Genomic DNA, 16,027 nt, shown 5'->3' with positions numbered 1-16,027 from the left:
TTTTTTTGTTCGTTTATAAATTTTTTCAGCCTACCTTCTGATTTTGTACTGTATGGTAGGGGCTAGGTTCTGCACACATCTGGAGAGAAGATCTGGGTTGGTCCTGTTGTTGCTTGCTTGGGGGAAATGAAAGGTTGTGTTATTCCAGGCTCTCATGGACACAGGCTGGTCACCTGCATTCAGTGATCCCACAGTGGTCTGATCCAGGGAAAGTCTGATAGCCACTCCTTGGTCTGAGCTGCAAGTTCCTGACCTGTATTTAGGTCCTTGGGTGCAGTCTTTTGACTGAGTCCCAGTTTTACAGAACAGATCCTTTTAGCAAGGGGATTTGTTCTGTGAAGCTTGGATTCAGTCAAAGGGCTGCACTTGAGGACCTAGAGTGCCACATGTGGCCTTGAGGCTGCAGGTTCTCCCCCAAGAGTGTTCCATGCTGCTGAATGATCCTGGCTAGACCCTGACCTCAGTGTCTAGAGATCTCTGTCTATCTCCCCGTGGTGATTTGGTTTGGAAAAATGACTCACTGTGCCTTTTTCTTGGATTTCTACTTCAGGATTCAGTCTAGTGTATTTTCCAGATCTATTTGGAGGAACTGGTGATAGGAAGGGAAATACTGCTTCTTATTCTTCTTTCTGGAGCATTTTTTTTTTTAACCCAAGCACAAGATTTTACCTTTTTCATTGTTAAATTTCATCTTAATATGTAAGTTTATCAAGGTCATTGGTAAAAATTTTGAAGAGGAAGGATCAAGCACAGATAATCCCAGGGCACCCCACTAAAGATTTACTTCGTTGATACTGAACCATTAACAATTATTTTATAAGTCTGAACATTCATTCAACCAGTTCTGAAACCATCCATCATGTAGCTGATACTTCTTTATCTTTATCTCTATTTTTATCTTTTCCTTAAAAAGGATTAGAAATCATCACTTACAGGAAGCAAAAGAATAGGAACATTGGAGAAGGGAAGGGGGAAGAGGAATAGGTTCTTGCTGATGATTCAGATACTATAAAAGACAGTTCAGACCATGTTGTATAAAGTAATACTTTGCATCTGTAGAAAAGGAATGCCACACTGGAGAGCTAACACCTTTTGGCAATAACTGCCTCACAGGAAATATAGCCCCATTGGGTATTCTCCTCCAAGTTAATGTCTTCTTGTTCCCACTTCCTGAAGGCACTTTTTTGTTCTCTCTCCTAAAGCATTTCTAGGAAAAACTAGAATATATTTCTGGACTTGTGATTTATACTATCTGAGTTATTCTTAACATGCCTCTGACTTGCTTTGTGATCTTGGACATACCACTTTGCCTTTCTGGGATGTTAGTTCCTCCATCTTTACTTGGGGGAGGAGAAAAAGTGGGGGGGAAGTGAGTTGGTAACCTCCAAGTTTCCTTTCACCGATAGGTTTCTTTGTTCTATTTTTTCCACAAAGCAGTTCTGTATTTCAGAAATAAATGTGCAGTTTGAGCCATTAGTTAATAATGAACATGCAAATGAACTAGAAAGGAGACTAATATTAATTCTTTTTCAGTTAGCAATAATCTGCCTTCTCCCCCTCCCACCTCACCCCAATTTAGAATGAAAGTAAAACAGAACCTGTTACAAACATGTATGGTGAAGCAAATTTTCACATTGACCATGTTCAAAAAAAATTTCGTAATCTGCACTTAGTCCAACATTCCTCTAATCAAGAGATAGAATCTTGGTTGGTCATTTATTGATCAGAGTTCTAAGACTCTCATAGTTGATGTTAATGTTGTTATTGCATAAATCATCCTCTTGGTTCTACTCACTTCACTCTGCATCAGTTTCTACAAGTCTTCCCAGATTTCTCTGAAACCATCCCTTTCCAATCTTTTTTTTGTTTGTGTGTGTGAGGCAGTTGGGGTTAAGTGACTTACCCAGGGTTACTCAGCTAGTGTCAAGTGTCTGAGGCCAGATTTGAACTTAGGTCCTCTTGACTACAGGGCCAGTGTTCTATCCAGTGACCCACCTAGCTGCCCCTCCCATCATTTCTTATAACACAATAGTGTTCCATCACATTCAGTACTATAATTTGTTCACACAGTCCCCAATTAATGGGTACCTTCTCAGTTTCTAGTTCTCTGCCATCGAATTTTGTGGTATGGAGTTTTGTCCAGTTCAGACCCACCAGGGTTTACAATAGGTGTTTCAACAACTATAAATATTTTTGTACATCCTTTTTTGCTTAGTACTTATCCCTCCTTTAATGTACCATCCTTCTTTTTCCTATCACTTCTCCCCTTTCTTTCGTTTCCCTGTTGAATGAAATGTGTTTCTGTACCCAACTCTGTGTGTACATATACATATATATATGTATACATATATATATACATATATATATATATTTTTTTTTCCCCCTTCTTTGACCGGTTTACTTGAGAGTAAAGTTTAAGTGTTTTGCTTTTGTTTTTGCATATACTTCTACTTGCACACCCCAATCCAGTGAGATAATTTTCCTATCCTTCCTCTCCTCCCTATCCCTACCCTTACAGTATATTCTTTCTTTTTCTCATAACAGAATCACTGCTAAGCCTTCTGCTTACTTAGACTCCCTCTATGAACCCTCATTATGAAAGGGTTATTGAAGACACAGATGTATCATTTCTCCATAATATAAGCTATTTATCTTTATTTAGTCCCTTATGATTATTAGTTCATGTTTATCCTTTTATGTTTCTCTTGGCACCTGTGTATGTAGTTCAATGTCTCTATGCGCATTTGGTCTTTTCATCAGGAATGCTTGGAAGACCTTTACTTTGTTAAAAGTTAGGTTTTCTTCCCCTGTAGAATTATACTGAGTTTAGCTGGGTAAGTTATTCTTGGTTGTAAGCCTACATCTTACCTTCTGTAATATCACATTCCAAGTTCCCTGTTCCTTTATAGTGGTAGTTACATGATCTTGACTGTGGCTCCTCAGAACTTGAATTCTTTCTTTCTGGCTATTTGCAGTACTTTTTCTTTGACCTAGAAGCTCTGGATTTTGCCTGTAATGTTCCTGTGAGTTTTCATTTTGGGATTTATTTCTAGAGGTAACTGGTATATGCTTTCTCTTTCTGTTTTGTCCTCTGGTTCTCAGAGATTTAGGTAGTTTTCTGATTTCTTAAATATTTCTAGACTCCCTTTTTTGAATGTGGTATTTAGATAGTTCAGTGATTCTTAATTTATCTCTTCTCAGTCTTCTTCAGTTCAGTTGTTTTTGCTATGAGATACCTTTACTTGGTTGTCCATTTTAATTTTTTAGGGATTTTGTTGCTTGGCCAAGGATTTGTACTTCTTGGGCCAACCTGTTAATTCTCTTTTCAATTCTTTTCCCCCATAGTGCTTAGTTCTTTTCCCATGTTTTCCTTTAGTGTTCTCATTTGGTTTTTAAAAGTAATTTTTTAGTTTTTTTTTAAACCTCTCCAAGATTTCCCATTGGATTTGTGCCCATTACATTTTTCTTTATGACTTTGCTTGTAGACATTTTAGAGTCATTCTCTTCTTTGTGTTTGTGTCTTAAGCATCTCTGACACCATTGATGGCTCTTTGTGGCAGGAATCTTTTTTGTTTGCTCATTTTTCCAGCCTGCTTCCAGACTTTGGGCTTTGTGCTGAATCTAAAAATCTCTGTGTACTTCCAGGAAGAATGTCTGACTTGAACTTTTGTCCTCTTGAGTCCTTCTGCTGCTTTCTTGAGGTTTTGAGTGTTATATCAAAATCTCAGTGACAACTCATGCTAGAAACCTGCAAATTTGCAGTGTTCACGTAGCTGTGTGATCTGGAGCAAAGGCTGATCATTGCCCTACTCAGCCACTGTTAGCCAACTAGCAAACTTCAGGTTCAGAGCGACAAACGTGCAAGTGGTATTTTGTCCTCCTTTATGTTCCTTACATACAAGTCCATCTCCTAATTCTGTTTTCATGGGCTGTGTCTCCATGCCTGGAACCTTCGTCCACAACTCATTCTCCTGGCTTATATGACTCTCTTCAGATCTCAGCTAAAGGTTCAGCTTTTACAAAAAGCCTTTCGCAGGCTTCGTTAATCTTAGTGCTGTCCATCCGAAGTTGCCTCCAATTTATATTGTGTCTGTCTTATTCATACATAGTTATTTTGTTGTTTCCATTATTAGACTGTGAGCTTCTTGAGAGCAGGGACTATCCTTTGCCTTTCTTTATATCTCCAGCCTTTAACCCAGTTCCTGGCACATAGTAGTTGCTTAATAAACACTAGTTGAGTTGACTAACTGACCTGTGGCAGAATCATGTTTTTTGTGGGGTTAAACTGAACAATGGGAAGGTACATAAAAGGGGAGAAAATCAATGGGAATATATGATGTATCCTTATCAAATCAGTGGTAAACAGTGAAGAGAAAATAACTCTTCTAATCTCTCAGGAAGAAAAGGACCTATGGGAGAAGCAGTGTGGTGACAGGGAGAGATTGAAATGGGGTGAAGAGGTGGGAAATTTTGATTGACTAGCAGTAGAAGGCCCCACTAAACAGTATTTTCATGGGAAGAGAGAAATATTCTATAATGAGACAAGAGGACCTTAGGAATCTATAGCAGCAGTTCCAAAAGATTCTTTTTCCTTCCTTGAGCCCCTTTCAACAACTACCTCAACAAAAACCTGTGATTTCATATGCTATTCAAAATATTATTTTAGATTTATTCATTAAATACTTAAAATAACTACGATGAAAACTTTTGCCCCCAAAAGCTCCAAATTAAATTTTACATCATTTAACTATAATTATCAAATCCTTTTATTCCAGCTATAATTATGAAAATTATAAATATAAAATAAATTTTAACATAATTGTAATTTTATGTAAGACATTCTGTAAGAATTAAAAGAAATAATCCAGCAAGACCTCACATGCTTATTATCTACAAAACAACTTCTTACATTTCTTTATTTTACAAATTTTTAATGTAAATAACAGATTTAATAAATATAAGTCCCAATAATTATTGGAAAATGCTTAATAATCTTATGTAAACTTAATTTTGATGTTGGAAATTTTCATTGAACATAGGTTTGCAATATTTGGCTCATCACCAGAAAAACAGTTTTGAATCTTGTTCTCTATCTAGTTTATTTCTGTATTTTTATTTAAAACAAGAATAAAGTGAAACTGCTTGTTCATACAAAAACGTAGTAGAATTAGTTAAGATTTCACAAGCTCTTGTGCTGAGAGATGGAAATTCATTTTTTATTTTTAGCTTCCTAGCCAATTGAAAAATAGCTAATGACAAGCACTGTATTAAATGTTAAATGTACTCAAAGTTTATTTACATATATTGCTTCATTTTAAAAAATATTTTTTTATAAACTAACCCTTGCAAAGAAATAATTTCATTGGACACGACTTCTCTCCTAATACTGGCACACTGGCTACATTCTTAGGGAACTTAGTGAACAACTGAACAACTCTGTTGCCAACCAGTTCATTTGAAGATTCACTAGATCAAAGAATAATAGCATAATTGGAGGATAAGTTTAAATTGGAAAACAGCCTTAATATTGCAGTGAGGCAATGTAGGGTTTGTTTCTGCAGAACCTTAGTGATGGTTTGTAATGTACATGCTATGAGAAGGCTAATGTTCCTAACATCTTGATTAAGTGATTATGCAGCTGGTGAGGTGTTATTACAGGGTAACGGTGTGAGACAAGGGAGCTGCCATGGTGCAGTGTACAGAATGCAAATGAGGGTATGCACATGCATTTGACTACCTATTGGGCATGGGTTTGTTACGAATGTTGAATCCTTCTAGCAATTTGAAAACTGTGATAATGGATTTAGAAACTGCAAGAACACATTGAATTTTGTTAGAAGTGGTCAGCATTTGATGTAATTGCTATGCAAACTCCAAAATCATTGTCCACATGATCATAAGGGTTTCAAATTGCTGCAGAAAAAGTCCTATGGTGTTTCAAACATCCATAATCTTGGCGCAGAGGGAAAATATATTTATAACATTTATTGCGTAAGATACCATTAAAGATTTTTAGCACATATCATTTAGACCATTATTGTGAACCCTAAGGGGTTCATGTAACAAACACTACATTACTGATTATAGGGATTTGGTGCTTAAAGAGACCACTGCCTGTGAGAGAGGATTCTAAATCCATGGACAGCATCCTGCCTTAGGAAAAGAGGAATTATAGCTACTAGAAGCACCTGAAACACAGAAGCATGAGAGGGCATGCACCTAAAGAAGATATTTCAGAGCAGAAGAGGGGAAATGATCATGAGGAGGGCAGGAGGTTATAATGAACTATTTAGTCAGGGATACAGCAAATTTTCTACCATAGGGTAATACTTTTATTCTGTCTATCTCTTGAAGGAATTATTCCAAGATTGAGGTGGACAAGATATGAGAGACAATAACATCAGATTTAGAGTTGAAAAGGATCTTAGATGCCATTGAGTCCAACCCTCTCATTTTACAGATGAATCTTAAGGCTGAAAAAGATTAAATGACTTGCCCAGATCACATGGCTAGCAGGTATCTGAGGCAGGATTCAAACTTGGGTCTTCTTGACTCCAAACCTAGCACTCTAACCACTGTGTTACTTAACTCCTCCAAATGTTGAAGGGGTTAGATATGAACCAGGAATCTCTTGACATGAATCAGTTACTCAATTTACAAGCATTTATCAAGTATCCACTACATATCAGACACTGTATCCACTACATATCAGACACTATGCTAGATATCAGGGATACAGATTTTAAGAATGAAACAATCCCTACTCTCTCTCTCTTTTTTTTTTTTTTTGCAGGGGGGAAGGCAGGGCAGTTGGGGTTAAGTGACTTGCCCAAGGTCATACAGCTAGTAAGTGTGTCGAGTGTCTGAGGCCGGATTTGAACTTAGGTCCTCCTGACTCCAGGGCCGGTGCTCTACTCACTGCACCACCTAGCTGCCCCCAGTCCCTACTCTCAAAGAACTTATGTATCTGTTAGTATATACCAAGTAAGTATAAATGAGTTAGTGGGACTTTCCAAGTAAGCGATTTGTTGAGCTTTTGTTTATTTTTTACAACAGAGAAAATGAGGAAGCAGTTTGATAATTCCTAGGAAATATTCTATCTTTATGTGATTACTTTTTGATATTTACTGATTTTTTAAATCTTTTTTTAATGGCCAATATTTTATCATAGCACTAAGGTCATCTTTGCAATGAGGTATGTCTAGATTTGAATTGAACATAATTTCTGGCTTTTATATTAATAGTTGCTTTCAGTATTTCTCTGTCACATTCATTCATCAGATATTTATTGGGCATCTAATAAAATTCTAAGAAATTAATTATGGTGATTTGGTAAATAACCAGAGACAATCTGCTAGATTTCTGTTTTGTAAAGTTATTAGAATGTATCTGTATTATCTATCACTGGCATAATTCTAATGTATTTCTTTCTTTTTAAAGGTATTACTATGATGGAGACATGATCTGTAAAGTACAAGGCAAGAGGTTTGTGTACAAGTTTGTTTGTGATTTGAAGACTCTTATTGGATACAGTGCAGCAGAGTTGAACCGTTTGGTTACAGAGTGTGAACAAAAGAAACTTGCAAAGATGCAGCTTCATGGTATTGCACAGCCGGTCACAGCAGTTGCATTAGCTACTGCTTCTCTGCAAACAGAAAAAGATAATTGAGCCCGGGACCTTAGAAGCATGAGGCCTTTTTGAATAGTTAAAACAAGCATTGCTCTTTGTTACAGAATCTGAAGCTTCTTTTATTTGTAGACAGTACAATCTGATGCATGATTTTTTTACAGAGATTTCAGACTATTGTGAATTTGGATCTTTTTACTTTGAGCATATATTTCAGTGTATGCATATGTATGTGTTAAGGGATTAACACAATGTCTTCAGTGTGAAGGCTGTCCCGCTGTGGTTGATAGTTGGATATCTGTCAGGAAAGCTAAATCTGGTCAGTATTAATTAAAAAAAAATTTGTAGTAGCATCTAAAGAAGAAAAGTACATGAAGAATTTACAGGAAACAGTCTAGGGTATACTTTAATAATTTTGGAAAATGTGACTGTTTCTCCTCTCTGCTATCTTAGATGTTACTTTAATTAAAACTACAGAATGGAATTTCCACCACTAGTGCATGTATGCCTGTTAGTTTCATCTGATCAAACAACTGAAATAAGAGATGTTATAAAGAAGTTGAATAAATTACTAAACTTGCGGTATCAAGTCATTATGGCAATTTTTGTATTTGGAAGGAAAGTACAGTAAGAAGGTGACTAGCAGAAAAGATCAATGCTGAAGAAAGAGATCCAGGTTTAAATCTGGCTTAAGTCAAGCCAATTATATGGATTCATTGTATTGTGTATAGAATAAAATACATACATGAGACCAAGAATTTAAATTATTTTGAGAGATGTAAATTCTAATAGACCAGCTATTAACAGAAATCTTAATGATCTGTTTTTCCTGTCAGAAGTTTAAAAGCCTGAAAAGGTATACCTCAACCAGAAAATAGTTTTGTGTTTTATTACCCTACGGTGCTGGTTATACTAAGCAGGGCAGCTTATATATTCATTATGTTTTTTTACCTGGATGAAATGAAGACTTCGAATCAGTCAGTAGTTCCTTACTATACAGGAAGAGAATATTTTACTTGCACATATACTTATGAAAAGCTGGGAATTTGGCTTCCAGACTTTTGGATAGTCTAATATTTTTTAAAATGGAAATAGGCTTTCGTTTATGCTTCCTTTTCAATATCTTAAAATATTCTCATACCCTTTCCTCCCTGTAAATAACCATTTTCCTACCATAAATTAACTCTGGACAGAAATATCTCATTATGCTTTAAGTATATCCTTGAATCCAGAACCAAGAAACTGATAAATGTCTCTTCAGCTCTCCGTGATAGTGAGTTGGCATCTTAGACATGACCCTTGATGCCCTACATCGTTCTTAAATCTACTCCTATCCCTTTCCAAAGCAGTAACTTCATAATGAAAGATCTGTAAATGTTAATTGACTGTTAATTGGGTAGAAGAGATCAAGATTCATAGGAAAGGTCATTTTCTTGACAACTGAGCCTGGAAACAGGGAAGAAGTATCTCCAATATTTTTCATCCTTTATCTTCTTCCCTAATAGTTTCCACTACCAGGTTAAGAAATGCCTTACTCTAATAATCTAGCTTTTAAAAAATTAATATCTTAATATCTTTTTTAATGCCTACAACACTTTATGTAGCTGAAGTTTAAGAACAATAAAACTCTTTAATTTCTATTTTATGCATCAGTTTGCTAATGCAAGTGGTATAATGACATTTGCCATTTAAGTTATATAGTTATAAGGCTTTTCTCTCAAAGATTGTAAAAGGAGTAGTATGCATTTATAAGTAACAGCATAGCTTCAATTAACCATTAAAAGTTCAAAAACAGTAATAATTCCCTCTTTTGTTGCAGGAAAAAAAGTGACTAGTTATTTAAGATTTTTCTAATTAGTAAAGAATCATCTGAGGAAAGGGAGAAATCTTTCTATCTCTTTTGGATCCCATCTACATGTGTTTGTTGGGAAAAGAATTGAATCTACTTTACTTTTGTCTGTCTAGGAACCACAGTGATCCAATTTTTTTTTCTCAATGTTCTCCAGAAATATTTTTTCCCCATAGGATTTCATCTATTTCTCCCCATTGGTAGTGACCTTATTTGCCTTAACCACCAATGATATAAAATTTCAGGCTAATTTGGGCTATAGCTTTGTCCTAACATACATATTTTGAAGCTAACAAATATTCAGTTGGAAGGCTTATTAGGCAGTTTTGTTTTCAAATGTCCCTCCATATGTAGCAGTTTACATCTATAGCTAACTTGCCTGAGACTGTGGCAAAGATCTGGAAAATCATGTGTTAGCATGTTAAATTAGAGGTGGGTTATCCTAAAGAGAAATGCTTTCCTCCACACTGAAATTAAGCTTCTTATCAAAACAAGTATATTATTAGTAAATTAGAAATAATCCAGATGAATACTTGCATTTATTGCCTAAGCAATTATCTGAAACTCCTCTATTATTGAACAAGTATAACTTTCTTTGAAAGTTTGTTTCATTTATTTTTGGTAAGGTCTGCTGTTTTTCTATCTTTGTGATTTATGCACTCTTCCCCTTTAAAAAGGGCTAGTGCAACTTTCAAATAGCACAAAAGTGTTTTCAAATTTGTCATACTTGCAAATCTTTGATTAGCTGGGTCATCAGACCTAGAGGGTATACAGATATTAAAATGTCGATGATATTGTTCTGTTACTACCAGGAAAAAAAAATTACCCATCTTTTGTAAAGGGAAGCAGGATTTTTTGAATATGTTTTTACTCTTTAAATAAAGACACTTATACTGTCATAGTAACAATTATGTATTCGTGTTTTTTTAGTAATTTTAAATAAAACAATTCTTTTCTATTTTTACTCAGATATAAAAATATTTGTGCATAAAATGTCAAAATCATAAAATGAGAAGAATAAAACTGTTGAACAATAAATGTCTTTGATGTTTGAGGGTTTTTTTTCCTAAATACAATAGTAGTTTCAAATTCCTAAAAATGAGTAGGAGGTTGAGAATACTGCATTCATGTATCATATCTAAGCAGTTAGCACTTGAAGCTCATACACAAATACAGGAAAGTGTAATTTCATTGGTATAGGAACTTCTTCCACTAACAGAGAATCTATGATTTACTAGCCAATTTCTAGGAAATCGCCTAAGCAGCGTAAAGATGAAGTAAGTTGCCTACAGTCACATAACTAGTAAGTCTTAAGAGGCAAAATTTTCACCCAGGTCTTTATCCCTCCAGTCCTAGCATTCTGTCTGATCTGCACAATGTAGTAGCCTCAAACCTTATGTTAAATAATAAATAGAATCAATACCTCAAAATGAATTTGAAAAAAATATATAGTTTTTTCTATAAAACCAAAAGAAAAACCTACTCTTTTCTGTGAATGTAAAGGGCTACACTTTGGTATTTTGTTTGGTTCTTTTTTTTTTAAATAATCCTAGACAGTGATTGCTTCAGACATAATGTTAATAACTGCATATAGTAAAATGTTTTTAAAATCTTAAGTTTAAGCCTTCAAGTTAATGGGGATAGAATGGGAATCAGCAAAATGCTTAGAATTGCACTAAAGTTCAGACGAATGCCTGGTTCAACACTTTAGTAAAGCTTTTTGTACACCCTTAACTGGAACTAGATCACATTTCAGCTTTTATTTCTGATTTTTAAGTTAATTTTTAATTTATTTAATTTTAATTTTGAATTTCACACATTGTTAGCTCTGGAGACAATTTAGTCCAACTGTGTCTCAGATGAGCAAAACTGAAGAGATTAAATGACTTAGCGAACAGTAGTAAAGCTAAATTCATAACCCATGTCTCCTAATTCCCAATACCTTCTCATTTCTTTGTCCAATACACTTTTTAAAAGCTGGTTTAGCTGTCAATAGCAAGATTAGGAAAGTGTTGAGGTATTTTCATTCATCACAATTTTTGTCTAAGACTTTTAATTTACTTCTTTATTGTATAAAAGTACTGGTTTTGTCCTCACTATTCCCACAATGCAGGTTAATCTATAAATAGGGCATGTGTTTAAACATGATTATACCAATGGTAATGCTTGTCTGACTAAACAAAGAACCCTTCAGAATATTTTTAGCATTAATGAGTCTGGATTTCAACTCTTAGGTTAAAAGAGATGAAATGTTAATATTTGCATCTAAAGATTTGTGTGTAAAAACAGGAATAGATGGTATTTCCATTAGCCTAGGATATAAAGAAAAATTACACAGATCCATTCTCAAGGAACTTCTATTTGGAGCAACAACAGAGACAGATATAAATACAAAAGAAGTGGGGAAGTAGGGTAAGGACTAATAACTGGAGGAATCTGGAAAGACACTATGTCTTTCTATATACATACATACATACATATATACATGTGTGTATGTGTATATATGTAAATAGACATGTATGTGTGTATACACACACGTGTGTGTGTGTATATATGTATACACATATATATGATTAGCACTTAAGCTGAACTTTCAAGGGAGGTAGGGATTCTAAGAGGCAGAAGTGAGGAGAGTGCATTTTGGGCATCAAAGGACAGCCTGGGCAAAGTTCTGGACACAGGATTATTATGTATACAGAACAGTAAGTAGGCTGTTTTGGGAAATTGAGCCCCTAAAGAGAAGTAATAAACCTGGAAAAGTAGGGTGGAGCCAGTTGGTGAAGGGCTTTAAATACCAGTCAGAGGCATTTTGTCTTTTATGCTAGAAAATAGCAGTGGCTGGAGCTATCATTTTGGCAGCTATGTGGAGGATGTTGGAAAAATGGCAGTGACCTTGACAGAAATGGGAGTGGGTTTTGAAAGAATGATGACTTCTGTTTTAGACATTGAGTTTGAAATATCTATGAGAAAATCAGGTCGAGATACCAAGTAGGTGGTTTAATGTGTAGGACTAGAATTCAGGAGGGGGATGAGAGCTGGATGTGTACATTTGGGAGTCATCATAGAGAAGATAATTGAATCTACAGCATTTGATGAATCCTGGAATACACCAACACATAGGGGCTAAGATATGGATGATGAGCCTACAAAGGAGACAGAGGAGGAAATGGAAAACTAGGAGAAAGCAATGTGTCATGAAAATGCAGAGAGGAGAAAATATTGAGGAAGACAAGGTAATCATCACTGTTAAATACTGCAGAGAGACCAAGAAAGATGGAAAATGGTAAAAAGGCATTAAATTTGTTTTTTTAATTGAAATTATTCTTTCATTTAATTAACAAATATTAATTGACTATGATGTTTTAAGCACTACAGGAAAGACAAAGATGACAACCAGATAGTTGTAGATATCTCCACACTAGGTGGCATCATACAGAAACATTTGTTAAAAGTATTAACAGCTAGGGCAGCTAGGTGGTGCAGTGGATAGAGCACCAGTCCTAGAGTCAGAAGAATCTCAATTCAAATCCGGCCTCTGATACTTACTAGCCGTGTGACTCTGGGTAAGTCACTTAACCCCAATTGTCCTCCCTCCCTCCCCCAAAATATTAACACCAACCCAGAAAATACAGAAAAACAAGGAATTACAGCAGACACCCATTATAAAAAAGGACATTATTACTTGTTTCACAAAACAATTTAGTTTATAAAGAATATCATCCTACCACAACAGTATTATTCAGTTTTTATAATGAATACCAGTATCTGACATACAACAGCCATGCACCTGAAATAAAATCACTAAATACACTACAGATCACTAAAGAAACTTTGTAAATCATGTTATAATGCAGAAAGCTACTTTCTAATCTTACCTGTCATAAATTCAGATTTTCACTTGTTAAAGAAGTTTGGAGAAAATCTGATGTAATCTGGAATATCTTGAAAGACAAGGAAACATCAAATATATGTGTGTATACATATACATATATATAAATGCATATATACGTGCATACATAGAGTTGAGTCATTTCAGTCATGTCTGATTCTTCATGACCCCACTTGGGGTTTTCTTGGCAAAGATAATGGAGTGGTTTGTCATTTTCTTCAACTTATTTTACAAATAAGGAAACTGAGGCAAACAGGGTTAAGTGATTTGCCCAGGGTCACACAGCTACCAAGTGTCTGAGGCCAGACTTATTTTACTGAATCCATTACTTGCATTGTATCAACTGTGCCACCAATTTCTCTCTCCATATATACATATGTGTATATATGTATATGTATGTATGTATATGTCTATACACACATCACCCCAAATATATCTGTGTATGTGTATGTGTATATATACACAAATTCAGTTATCTCAATGCTGTATAATAGCACTATTTCTAGCCTTTATCCTTATACTTTAAAGCAGGGCTGTCTAAAATGCAGCCCCCAGTGTGATTTATGCAGCCCACCTACAAGCATAGAAATTTACATAAATGCTTTAGTAAACAAAGCTGAGCTACTGCAGAGCTCTCAATAAAATGGCAAATCAAAATATATTGTCTATTGTTTCAATAAAAACCTAAGGTTGGACAGCCCTGCTTTAAAGCACACAATATCACATCCTGCTCTCCCAACACAAAAACATGCACACAAACACACAAACTTTCAAAGAATTATGCTTCTAGTATGTGACACCAGGAACTTTAATAAAAACCAAGTAACTGGTACCAAGCAAGAATTATACATTAATTTGTTACTAAAAAACACTAACCACTTCTCTGTCTCCCAGAAGATTTCAGTGGTTCATGATTGATAACTTTGAAGCCTTTTCCAATCAAATTTGGAGGAATGGATTTTTTTTCATGAATGAACTGTATATTTACTTATACCTTTGCAAATAGGGCATTTTCTTAGAAAAAGAGCACAGCTTTGCATACTACTAGATGACCACAAGGAATAAATACAATAGAAATTTTTTTATCCATACAAACTTTACATGTTCTTTCTTCCTATAGTCTCCTTCCATAGGAAGACCTGAAACATCTTTTGGAACACGCTTTATGTTCCTTTCCACAAACAAATTCTCATACAACGCAGAATCAATTTCTTTGAGAAAAATTTTAAATATATTGGCTACAACATTTTAAACATATTGGCTTTCATATATTTGACTAAATACAATACATATATTGGCTACAACATATTTGACTAAAAAGATGCCAGTTTTCTTGCATGTAGGAACATCTGCGTTTTTTGTTTAATAACATTATGTTCCTGCTCGTTAATCACACCTGATGTTAAGAGACCATCCAGAGTAGGAAGTAAACAAATCAAAAGCTGAAACAGCCGTTCTGTTCTTCCAAATTAATTTTAGGTCATCTAATGCATTTGTTCAATTTGTCTCTCTCCTTCCTTTGAGGAGACCCTTATTGACCTGTGCATTGACACAACCTCGTTGACTTTTATAATCTTAGCAATGTTAAGATTTTATCTGAACAGTCTCTTTTACTAGACTTCTAATCATTGGAGTTTTCATCATGACTGCATCTTCTGAATTATTTTCCCTAAGTACAAAATGAATAACTGGTAGATCTGCAATTTTGTCCCCTGGAGCATCTGAAGTTGACGAAGAGATTTGGGCACTAGCTTGAACTTCATTAACAAACTCTTGTTCTTTCATTCATATCAAGAGCTCACACCTTGGGAACCACTTGGCATATCCCACCCAAGGATCGGTTCCTCATTTCCAATACCTCAGTTTGCAATCACAGCAAAAGCATTTGACTTTATCATTTTGACCCACATAATAAAAACCAGTACTTGCAAGCTGCTCTGGATGAACTGGAATTTGAGGTGTTCACGTCACAAATGTTTAAACGTGGGCTGCATAGGTTTGAATGCTCAATTTATGAACATTGAATCTTGATGTTTCTTGGATTTGTTTTTCCAGGAAAGGACAGTTAGGAAAATGTCTTGTATGTTCTGACATGGCATCATCTTTTGGTTCCCAATTATTCAGTTTGCCACCATAGGCAAAACTAGCTACTGTATATCTAGGTCCTGTGTAGCAAAGCCAGCTCTTGCCAGATCTAATAGTGGCAAACAATGTTAATAGCCATTCTGATAAGTCTTCAGTACTCATTGAATAATGGCAAGGGCTGGTGTTCAAAGGGGCACAAGTCCTCAGCTGCTCTAGAAGACACTGGTTGCAATGGAAAACTGGAATAAGAATCATTAAAATATCCACATTGAAGAATATATAGGCTGAAAAGATCCCAGACTGTTAACTGAAGTAAAATTCTGAATAAAGGCATAGCTAGTATACAGTTTTTATGTTTGTCAATAGCACTTTCTCTCTGTTTCCATTTATCCAGCATGAAGCCACAACAGAAACATTTAACTCTGTCATTCACACTGATGTAATAAAATCCAGCCTGAGCAATCCAGCCCAAGCAAGACTTGTCTTTCAAACTAGAACACTGACTGGGAAAGTAGAACATGTAGACATTCTGTAGAGTTCACATGACAAATCATATTTTATTACATACGCATCACTG

General features: G+C 35.2%; 1 protein-coding gene and 1 pseudogene across 4 annotated transcripts in view; one reads left to right on the top strand and one right to left on the bottom strand.

Moving 5' to 3' along the window:
- Positions 1-8,208, top strand: part of GABPA (GA binding protein transcription factor subunit alpha) — a 74,547-nt gene extending 66,339 nt beyond the window's left edge. For all 4 annotated transcript variants that reach the window (XM_036747928.1, XM_036747927.1, XM_036747929.1 and 1 more), the window contains exon 10: positions 7,441-8,208. In XM_036747928.1, coding sequence (XP_036603823.1) covers positions 7,441-7,669 — 229 coding nt within the window. In that variant the 3' untranslated portion in view covers positions 7,670-8,208. The remainder of the gene's footprint in view (positions 1-7,440) is intronic.
- A 6,122-nt stretch (positions 8,209-14,330) lies between these two features.
- LOC118837204 lies at positions 14,331-15,612 on the bottom strand (annotated as a pseudogene).
- Positions 15,613-16,027: the final 415 nt, after the last annotated feature.

Source organism: Trichosurus vulpecula, chromosome 2 (assembly GCF_011100635.1).
Source record: "Trichosurus vulpecula isolate mTriVul1 chromosome 2, mTriVul1.pri, whole genome shotgun sequence".
Classification (NCBI taxonomy): Eukaryota; Metazoa; Chordata; class Mammalia; order Diprotodontia; family Phalangeridae; genus Trichosurus; species Trichosurus vulpecula.
Note: the sequence above shows the minus strand (reverse complement) of the source record. Positions and strands in the feature narration are given on the sequence as shown.